Genomic DNA, 11,775 nt, shown 5'->3' with positions numbered 1-11,775 from the left:
TTTTTCACCTTCATTTAGTTTGATAACAAATATGATCCGACAACTTGTCATTTTGTAATTTCAATTCAATAATACTTATAAAACAAAAAAGAGAGAGTGTGTTTATTTGCTAAAAAAGAGATGTAGGAGAAAAAAGGTAAGAGAAAGAGTTTGAGAGATAGAACAAGAGTTTAGTTTGTGTGTCAGCAGCTATTTTAGAATAAAAGACTAGTTGTGATTGTAGACTTTTTTTGTATGTAAAAATTATTTATAAGTGAAGGATATCATAATCATTTTACTACATAAAGAGAGGTTAGTGTAATTATTCAAACCTGAAGGGAGGTGAGTGAAATTGTCAGAAACCTCAGGGGAGGTTTCTGAAATTATCCCTAAAAATTAAAGAATACGAAAAGTCAAAGAAAAGTTTAAGAAAGTTAAAACTCTACTTTGAAGCAAACTAGAATTCAAATTGGGTGCATTGAAAAGATTATTTTTACCCCCTTTTATTATCCAAAACTTGGGAATTCATCTTGAAAAGTTTTAAAGAAGTAAAACATTGTGATTTACTTGAATATCTCTAGCTTTCTACGTATTTTGTCGTCTAATAAGAAATAAAACGATCCATTGAGGATCCAATCTTTCTGGCATTTCATATCCTCCAGCTGAGCAAGGAGGAGGACAAAGTTGTAGGTCAATTATGAGAATTGCTGGTAATAAGCTAGAGGATTTACTTCACATTTGCAGCTTTCCATCAGAAAAGGACTAAGGACCAAACATTGTTCCAGAATACTAAAACAAGTATCCAAGATTACACCTTAATTAACACTAGGCAATAGGATGTTGAAGAAAGAGGCATGCATAACATTGCAGCCCTCACACACTTTACATACTGACCACGAAAAATATGGGAATATAGTTCTATCACCTAATCATATTAACACATAGATAATATTCTGTATAGGAAAAATTAACTTTCTTCCAGCGTTGTCAAAAGGTTAAGGTCATGTAGTTGGTAAAGCACTTCATCTTCTGTTACCCCCAAACTTATCAGAGAGGTTAGCAATGACAAAACCTGCAAACACCTGATTGCGTCCTCCATTTATCAGTAAGTTACAAACTGAATACACCATATCCAAGTCAGTTCAGAAAAATAAGTTAACTAAACCTGGACGCATCCAAGGATGTAGATTGCAGAGTAGTGACGGCCATGGATAAGCATGTCAGCCAGCATTCCCAAGGGGATTGTCAAGGACATGCCAAGTGTCGCGACTAATGGCGTAGTCCACACCACAGAAAGCGCCCTGTTTCATAGAGAACACTAGATAAATCCATAATAGTACCACAATGTTGGAGGGGACATATAAAAGAAAACTGGAAGTTTGATTGAATAGGAAAGACAAAATTGCACAAGTAAAATAAGCTAATCCAGTTGTGATTAGAATCTTGTCCTAAAGTTTAGCTAAGATGAATCGAATTCACAACCTTAGTCACTCACATGGGGCTAACTACTTGCTGTAGAAGCAAATTACAAATTGAAACATCAGAACATAGAAGCATGACTTGCAGTCAAACATACAAAATATCCTTAAATCAAGCTCGTAAGGCACTCAAATAACAGAAGACTACTCCAAAGAGTAGAGCTAGTAGGCACGTATGAATACAAATGGTAATCAACAGCAGTTATTGCTACCTGCAAAGCTTAATCAACAAGAGAGCTGACTACCTCGAACAATTTGCCTACTCACAATCTAACCAACATCCATTATTTAAGGTAGATCTTTCCATCTTTCGCCATAGGGAGACAGTCATTTCATAACGACCAGTTAGGAAATCCGAACAAGAAGATCTATCCTTTTCATAGTGCTGCTTTAATTCAAGTGGGGGTTTAGTTTTTTTTTTTTTTTTTACTCTCTTTTTTCCTAGGTTGATTAACTAAACACGAATGAATACATATTAGCCCTATTATTTTTTTATCACTTTTGGCAGCCACATAGTTTTCAATAGGTATACATAATAGTTAATTTTTTCAAAGACATTCCAAAAGTAATTCTCATGAGAACAATTTCAAATAAAAATATTGAGATTAAGCACCTTGAAAAGAAAAAGAAGAAGAGTGCATTAAAAGAAAAAGAAGAAGAGTGCCTTATGAAATTTGGTAATTCACCTTTAAATTGTGGCCATGAAATTCTTTGTGAGACAACTACAATAGAAAATCATAGCCACGAAGAGAGGATGAGAGATTCATTCGGAGATTCATTAATTGTTATAATCTATGCATGAAGGAAATACTGAAATGCATAGACTCAGATGGTTTATTAAAATTTCACATATGACAAACCGCAAAACACAAAGCATACTGTCTTTTTTCTATCTGTATCTCCAGTAAATTTTCCCTGCTTTCTTGGGAAGAACTAAAAAAAGAAGACTACCAAAAAACTATGTAAAACTCCAAATTGGATTTACATGGTTGGAATCCTTTTCCTGTAATCTTTCTCTTTTCTTGTTCACTTCTTTTTTATGCATGTAGATATACCTTATACATTTTATTAACTTCTGTTCTTCCAGCTAAGTAACAGGTACTAGCTCATTAATTTGCTCAAAAGCAGAAAACTAGTAGAAAATACCATAGGTTAGTCAAAACATCAGTGGCAGGAACCACTTAATCATCTCGTGAAGCCATAACTATGATTTTCGAATCTCTGGTCTGCTTACTGTGACAAAAATCATACTGGAATTAAATGAATGTTATTGATTAAGTTCAGTGACATTGTGTTGGGCTTTCCCTGAGAGTTGAAAGCAAGGTTACCTCTTAGTTAACTTCTGTTATTGGTCAAGTTTGAAGTTGTATTTTATAGTAGCAAAACAACTTCTGATTTCTATAAATCTTCTGCTGTATTAAACTTGTCATACATTGTCCATGTAGCATATCTTTTGGAGGATATCAAAAAGATAAATGTCCACATTTATTAAAACACATGATTTCTTCCCCCCCCCCCCCAACACAAAAAAAAAAAAAAAAAATAGTAAGTCCTATGAATGGGAAAACAGATCTGAAGTTGCTTTGACTAAATACTGCAACTGAAGATCCAGTGATGTTGATCTACTCACAAATCACCCAGTACAGTACTTTATTCTATTCATTACCTTAGTAGAAGGAAATGTAACTCCAGTGGTCTTAATTTTCCTGTTACCCTTTAGACCATAAATGACTAAACTGCTTTTTTGTAGAGTTATCCAGGCAAGTGTATTATAGTGAAGTGCTTTGGTGGCATAAGCCACTTGACATTGTGTCATACCAAAAGTTCTTTGTTTACATATCCCAGTTATAGAACTTCAATAAATATCTCTCATACACTAAATACATTTCTGGAACCAAGAGCCAAGGCAGATTAACCAAGACACAGAAGATATCTATGAAAACATACCATATATAATGTAAAAGACTAACTACTTGTAATAGTATGAAAGGTAGACCATACCATAAATAATCTGAAATAACGCTCCCCACTAAGCCATTTAACAGCACAGCTTCTTTGATGGATGCTGAACTTGGAAATTCGAAAGTCGGTTCTATTCCAAGAGCATTAAGTGGCCATACTGAAAAAACATAACTCGAGAGTAAATAAAGCAATGTAGTTAAAAGTTAAATGAACTTCAAAGGAGACAGTATTTGGAGGGAAAAAAATGGGAAAAAACAATAAGCATTTGGATTTCCTTTTGAATAACGAAGATAGTGCAGTGGTCTAAAAGCTAAAACTGTTCTATGGAGGATGAAGCTTTAGCAAAACTGAACAAGTACAGGACTTTATGGATGTATGACCACTTAAAAAGTACAGATGGTGTGACTTGGAGGTTCCTTATTTTGGCATAGGAACAGTATCAGTATTAATCTCCTTTCTAGAAGTCTATTGTGAAACGCTATTGTTGGCTCCTCATTGTACAATGTACTATTGTGGAACCAGGACATCTTAAAGCCCATTTAGTTGGCCTTTTTTTCCACCAACTTAACATCAAAATCCATACAAATGTGATCGCTTTGTGCCAAAACTAATGTAGTAATTCTATGTTCCAAATTTTGCATGATAGTCCTCTTTAGCCACACAAAATTCTGCAGGGAATGCATTGAGCTACTTGTCACTTACTAATCCACCAAAGGCCAAGAAGAGTAAAAAGTCCAATATATCCAAGAATCTTCTGCATATCAACTCTCTCTCCATCTGATCCAGCAGATCTCTTTAGTAGCACTGGATTTGAGGATGCATTTATTTAGAAAAAGTCGTCCACTTCACCGAAGCAAAATATAAATTAAAATTAATAAACAGAACTTCTTGATGAAAGTATATTCTATACCCGTAAATAAGCCGTAGGACACTGCTGAGAGAAGACCAAAAAAATCTCCAATGATGCTATGTCTTTTACTCCTAGGCAATGTAAAGCAAATTTAATTAATAAAGTGAACAATAAAGAAATACTAGAGGAAAAAGCAGAGACCTCTTGAGCAATTAGATATTAAAACTAATCTAGGACGATCAGGCAAGAAGATCTTATTAAGATCTAGCACATAAACTGGACTTGTCAAGTAAATAGACATGCAAGTCATGTTAGTACAAAGAAATTGTAAGAAAGAATAGATGTGGACTTTTTTCCCTCATAAAGTAATGGAAATGATTTAAGTTTTTGCTATTTGGAATCGTGTTATGTCTAATACTATCACGTCGAAAAGTTCTATACATCTGCCCTTTCTCAATGCTATCGAATGGTTACTTCCAGGCTAGATTTCCAATGTCTTTCGTAGCGGCATGGATCAGTAGCTCTGTTTACTGCATGACTGTCGCCATGTTGGTTAAGCATATTATGAAACATGGAAAAAATTGATTTTTCTTTTCTTACAGCCTTTTCAAATCGATCATTTTTTATGATCCAAATAAACAAAAGACCGAATCAATGAAATCTTGCTTGGTATTTACTAGGAACTTGAATAAACATTAGATCTTTTTATTTGGAAGTTGAAAGAAAAGAATAAAATCAATAAGGAAAAAAGGATTTGGGCCAGATTTTAATAAAATCATTAGCAAACATTCCAACGAAGTAATTGATTGAACCATCAACAGGAGTTCCACAGGCACTCAGCTAGATCTATTTCTTTATCTCCCCATGAATCGTATGCTTGTAACAATAGGGAGAGAATTTTTTAATTCTAATCGATTGGACGTATTGTGCAAGCTCAGAGAAGGAACAGATAAGAGGGCCCGATGGAGACCCAGGATTCTCTTTTGTCATCAATCCAATTTCAAGTTTCTCAAGAGGAGCTGAGGGAGGCGAAGGATAAATTCAATTCCTGTTCTCGACTCATGACCACTATGAGCTAGACACTTCATTCTTAAGCTCCCAGAACTTCTTTGTACTGGCTACCTTTTCAGTCCTTTGCTCTAACCAGCTGAGCTACGTGAACTATTTTTCTGAAGTATATTTTCTTCATCAAATAGTGCCCTAGCTTACCACTTGACTAATAAGAAAAAAGTCTAGGTAACTCTAATGGTAGAGAGTAAAAGCTTTGGTTTCTCTCTTTCTGTTTGCCCTTTAGTGGAAAGACATAGAAGAGGCTTCTGCTGTTGAATTCACATGGTAAATTTCAATCACAATGTTATTTTCTGGAAATTTCCTATATGAGGAAAAGCTTCCTCATTCTATAGGAAAAATTCAAAGATAAGTGAAAATGTACACTACATGAAACAACAATATGGGAGAAACTTTATCCTAGCACCCCCGTGGTTTCTGCTTGGAAAGCATAGTTAACAAAGGGATGATATCATGAACATAAAAATGTAGAGACACATGCTATACCTGAATATATTTCATTAAAACAAAAAAAAATGTAATATCTAACACTGTCATAAAAGCATTTCAAAATATTACTTGATAATCTGTCTTCAAAAGCAAATTAAATCATAACCATTGGGTCCTGACATGAGAAAATGCCAGTATAAGGGAAATAATGCAAGTGTTAAGTGAAAATAAAGTGTGTTACTTGCGAGGATACTCAACTGAAAAATGATTAGCTGATGAATGACAAGCATGGGTGCTTAGTGCATGTATTCAGTACTACTAGATTATTATAATTTATAGTATATTACTCAGAACTTTGCATGTTTATGATTTGTGTCATATAGCTTTTTGTCAATTCAAAACATTCCTTTTACTTCCTTCTTCAGGTACAAGATTTACAAGAGCTCACTTTGGAAACTTCAGATCTACACTGTATGCACCAGTTAGTAATCTTCTTGACAAAAAAAGAGCTCTGCAGTTTTAACATCTTGAATATGGCGGAATGCTAACTGTCCAGCAGCCCAACCACATGTGGAACCTCAATCAGTCCAAATATAGAAAGTGAAACAAAGCCTAGTGGTATTTATTCAAATAGTACATAAAAAGTGCAGGAAAGACTTACTTCAGAGAATCAGCATGACCCTAGGTGCAGGCGAGTTATAAGTAGGCCTGATGTTTTGACTCAGACGCATGCATTTGCAAATACGAATGCTATGAAAATTCTGAGTGGGATTTCTTGCCAGTTAATACACTCTTTCCACTACTTATACTGAGGAAAGTAATGGTCATTGAGGTAAATCTCTGGTCAGTTATTCTAGGAGGCTCACATAAGTTTTGGCAGGACTGAGATAGTGCCAAACGAAAAGAGACAAATCAACACTAGGCAGAAAATGAGAATGTCCTATTAAAAGGATTGGGTGACAGTAGTGTGTATTTATGATAAGCTTCCATATGGCTAAGTTTGGGATTGGTAGCCTAGTAGGCATGAGACTGTCCAAGGTTTTCATGAAAATGGGCATTTATGTAATTGTGCACTGTCAAGAAATGCCTAGGTTCAGAGCATGACAGATGATGTGTTAGACATACACGCCAAGTTAACAACTGATGTGATATCCATCACATTGTGTTCAAAAGAATTAGTGATTGTCAACAATGGTACTTTTTGGACTGAGCAAAGTTCCTGAGGGTAGAAAGAAACATCACTGCTAGTTGTGAGAGTTTTAGTTATGGCAGCAACTGACAAAGAAAGATGACCGTATATATCTTCATACATATGTACCAACTTTTGAGATTTTCACCTACCGTCTGTGTTTCAGTAAAAAAAAATCTTTGATATTTCTGACACGGTGTACATTTTTATACAATATGTTTGGTTTGATTATTACTACATCCATTATTCATTGAAGTTGAGTTCACATCAGATAATGAAACACCATAAGATCGTACTATAAACAAGTTTGACCACTAAGCATTTAGGTTCAAACCAATGTCAATGCCATATAGTAATCTAGTTTCCATCAGTTTGCTTTATTTGTCAGAAATTTCCACTTTTTTTGGAGAACTTGTCATAAATTTTTAGAGGGCTTGCACATTGGGAAAACATTTATTTTGCCAGATATTCTTCTGGAAGAAGTCACTAAGGTGAAATACTAAAAAAGAGTCTACACCATATGGAGAAATCAAGTATCAAAGATGCAACTTAATAAAGAAAATTTCCAAAAAAAAAAAAAAAAATGGGAGCAATTTATTGTACATGATTGTTGAGGGGAAAATGTAGAAAGCTTTCAACGAATAATACTTACTGAGAGGCACTCAGCATTTCATCCGAAGCCCATGTTTTCCCAATGGTGGTCATGAGAACACCAGCAATACTAACAAATACAGCAAGAACCTTAGCAACATTTATGGAATCCTGACCAATGAGAGCTGCAAAGAATAGAGTGAAGAGCCCTGATGTTGAAGTCAACACTGTCGTACTGGCCACACTAGTATTAGCAAGGGCAGAGTTTGATAAATACTGCAAAAGTTTCAAAGTGGTCAACATTTAATGGACAATCATGGTTGGTCATCTAACGGATAATCTAAAGGATCCAGCATCAATATGTACAGATGGTAGGCACAATTCATGCAACAGTGCATATGGCTGACTTTTAAGAGAATCATTTAAATACTTGCATTTCCCTCCTCTTTAGCTCCTTTTTTACTTGTTCAAACAAAATGTTGAAAAGCTTTATTGTGCAACTTAGGATAACAATTATTGGCCAAACAAAACTCATTTTCACTGATACGAGTCAAAACAGTTTTACATCACATGAAAAACATCAATATTGCACTGATACGAGTCTATTGAAAACAATTTTTCTAACAAATAGCAAGCCATCCTTTAGGTTGATTGCTACCTCTCTACCACTTTGCAAACTTTTCAAAGATTACTTTGTGAATATGGAAATATCAAATTGTAGTTGAATAAGTTTTTTTGTTTTATGACTAAAAAAGTATGGCCTGCATATAGCTTAAGATGTTTAAGGTAAGAGTTGAAATTTCTTAAACCCTGTTCTATGGAGTCCTCTATCTCCTCTTCTCCTTTCTTTTCCTTCTTTTTTAAAATTTTTAATTGGTTGGCAAAAAATACATGTTTTGAAGTCTAAAATAAGTCAAGTATAGTCAAGACTTTTCCTACAACTGTGTTGAGGGTGTGTATTAAGATAAGATGTGATTTTGAGGCCAACAATCGAAAAAAAACAATTACCTCAGTCGCAAACCATATTGGAGCAAGATAAAAGCTGCATTTGACAATTTCCCACGAACTAAGTTTATAAGCCTTTTCGAGTATAGGAATTTCATCATCTCGGTTAAACGTCAAAAGCCCTTCTTCTGTTGCATTTAGGTTTGTATCATCAAGATCGCAGCTCTTCAATATGTCCCTTGAATCAAAGGTAGTTTCACTTGCTCTTAGAGGAACATCCAGTTCAATTGATGGATCTATGAGTAGATTGTCCCCGTAAAACTTAGTAGACGAGCTCTTGCCCAATAAATGGAAAATCCAATCTTTACAAACTGCTATTGGCAGGAATAGCACCATTAGGGATACCCCCAGATAAGTAAGAGCAAACGGTTGTCTATACTGAGCAAAAATTTTCTGCAAGAAGTTGCAGGTGCTTGACTTTAGAGATTTAATGCACAAATCGAATCCCGCAAATAGGTTAACTTTCATTTAGAAGTGGATAAAATCACATATTAAACCAATAATAAAAGAAATATGGCATTTGTTTTGGCACTTGACATTTATGAAACTTATATCAACTTGACATAAATTTCAAGAATTGCAGTCCTTTCCAATGTATATAAAAAGGGAAGTTCTTTCTGGTTCCCAATTAAATCAGAGGATGACACTAATTATCCTAGAAACAATACCCAGCCTGGTGACAAATATGTCTTCATATAGCCAGCTGATTGATCTATAGTATCTAAAATTAAAAAGCAGCAAGAAAGAACAAACTCAAAGGGCAAACAATTGCACGGCACAAGATTAAACTCAAATGATTACTGAATGTAGAGTGACCAAGACTCCAGGAAAACTATAGGTTGCAATAGATAGGCTACACACTAGAATTTCACAAAAGGATATAGAAGTCCATCTTAATAGGCATCTAAGATACTTGTTCAATGTCCAGTACTAAATCAATGAAAACAGTACTATCACTCCTATAACCAGGTATCTGACAGAAAAAGGCAGAACAAAAACTAGCACTCTTTCTCACTTCTCTGTTCCTTTGTTTTCTTAGTGAAATGTTAAGCACGGTATGCACCATATATGTACCTGAAAGATATCCATAAATAATAATAACCTTTTACTCAGGCGAAATTTGGAATATCCAACATACCAGAGTTGAAGAAGCCACACAAGCAACACCAACAATTAATGCCCGTCAGACATTATAATACTCTAATTCCAGGCAATCAAAATGCACGGAAGCACTGGACAAAATAAATGCAATTCACAAGTCAAAGGCTATGAATGAATTCGAGTCATGAGACTTCTAATATACCTCCCATATTGCATATGATTGCATCTAATAATTTTTTTTCCTCACTTTTTTTACACAGGAACTGAATTATACCACCAATCAGTGAGCAAATTCATGAAGAAGCCCAAACCAGCAAATGCTAAATGGGAATGCCTAAAACTGGTTACGACACAGTTTTATACATCCTCTATTGTAAAACATTTGTACAAGATTAACATTTATCATGTTAGGAACTCCAAATCACCCCTCTCTGCAACTTTGTCAAGCTTCTTCCTCAATTTTGAGAATTCTAATTGTTTGCCTCCTTTCCACGCATCCACTATCCTAGAACTTCTCAAATATCAACCTTGATCATATCAGTACAGTCCACTCCATCCCCTTCCTTCCCCAACCCATCCAGCTTTCCAAGATGTTAAACATCGTCCCCTTCTCTCTTTATGTTTGATTGACATCTAACCTTCGACTTGTTGACAACATCTAGCCTCCTGCAATGTCCCTTTTTTTTTCTTTACTTTTTCTGGAATACACCTTTCAACATTTCTAAAACTGACTTTCTTGCTTTTACAATCAACAATTATTTTCTCTTTACTTTTTTTTCTTTGTTCTTACAAGTCCATGTGAAGACCATACAAGAAACTTTTTGTATTAACATCAGGCCCCTCGTCCCACCCAAATTCATATGAATTCTTAAAAATTGCTACCTCCACCTAAAAAATACTGAAATTAAGGGTTGGAAGGAGTGGGAGCGGGGGGGAAGGGAAGACAGAGAGAGAATAAACCCTCCAACAATTTCTAACATTTCATGACTGCTAATCAACTAAGCTAACCTTGCATGCCTGAAACATACCTAATTAGTCCTAGCATAGCTACAAGAAGATCATGCATCAATTACCATCAGAAAAGCTATAGTAACAATTAACCAAGAAAAAGTAACAAATACATCATTCAAATTCAAGAAAAAAAAGAAAAAATTCAGATACCAATAAACTAATAAATGAGCAAAATATATCCAACCTGAGTAATCTCTGCAGAAGCAACCCATATCAACACAACAGCTCCAATCAACCCCAACCCGGCATGGTACTTCCACCCCATCACCCCAAAACAGGAGAAACAATTAAATTTCAAAAAAAAAAGAAAAAAAAATCCTGCCAGCAAAATCACTATTTAAAGGGATAAAAATATTAAATATTCTTGGTTTTCAACGTAATATTTAATGCCCTGGAGGAGTTTCAATTTAGTAGAACAATTTGACTTGGAAAGGTGCACTGCATACAAAATGGTAGAAAGTTAGTTGGGTTTTCTTGGAGCTTGGCGCGGTTGACTGGAACTTGTTCTAGCTTCTATGTTCTAACATCTGTGAATATGACAAGGCTGATGTCAAACGTTAGCTACGTTAAAGTATTAACCTTAAGAAGAATTTTTACGCATTTTCGGTTAGGATTCCTGCTTTCGCCTACAGTTCCCTTGTGAGCAATTTTGGAGTAATAATCTGAGTAGGAGTACTAATAACTTAATTAGTGGAGTTTAAGACAAAACTACACACCCAAAAAAAAATTTATTTATAGCTTTAGAGCTTCGGTTTATTTTGGAAACCGGAATGGGGAAGACAGGAAAAGTAGAAATTTATAACCGTGTTCAACTTTTAAGAAAATTGTGACTGGGTATGGACCATTGTTCATAATTTATAAAAGTATTTTTGTTGTAGTCAAAATTATGAATTTGCCCTTACATACACGATTAGCACTTCTGTGTGCACAAACACGAAATATGCACATTCGAGCATATATATATATATGTATGTGCACATATATCAATTTAAATGTGCACATTTGGATGTATATCTATATTTACCAAGATATACATTTTCATTTGGTAAGGTACATGTTTTTATTTTTAAAAAGTGCACATTTGTGGGGGGTAATTTGGTCATTTAATGATA

At 34.8% G+C, this 11,775-nt stretch overlaps 1 protein-coding gene across 1 annotated transcript; it reads right to left on the bottom strand.

Moving 5' to 3' along the window:
* Positions 1 to 666: 666 nt before the first annotated feature.
* LOC113779880 (thiamine-repressible mitochondrial transport protein THI74-like) lies at positions 667 to 11,265 on the bottom strand. The gene is made up of 8 exons (XM_027325645.1): positions 10,848 to 11,265; positions 8,555 to 8,944; positions 7,608 to 7,822; positions 4,330 to 4,400; positions 4,122 to 4,223; positions 3,459 to 3,576; positions 1,145 to 1,280; positions 667 to 1,061 (listed from the first exon to the last, which is right to left on the bottom strand). The coding sequence occupies exons 1-8, from the start codon at positions 10,926 to 10,928 to the stop codon at positions 1,002 to 1,004; spliced, it is 1,173 nt and encodes a 390-aa protein (XP_027181446.1). The 5' UTR covers positions 10,929 to 11,265; the 3' UTR covers positions 667 to 1,001.
* Between the last annotated feature and the right edge of the window lie 510 nt (positions 11,266 to 11,775).

This window comes from Coffea eugenioides, chromosome 8 (genome assembly GCF_003713205.1).
Source record: "Coffea eugenioides isolate CCC68of chromosome 8, Ceug_1.0, whole genome shotgun sequence".
Lineage (NCBI taxonomy): Eukaryota > Viridiplantae > Streptophyta > Magnoliopsida > Gentianales > Rubiaceae > Coffea > Coffea eugenioides.
This window is presented reverse-complemented; position numbering and strand designations above follow the sequence as displayed.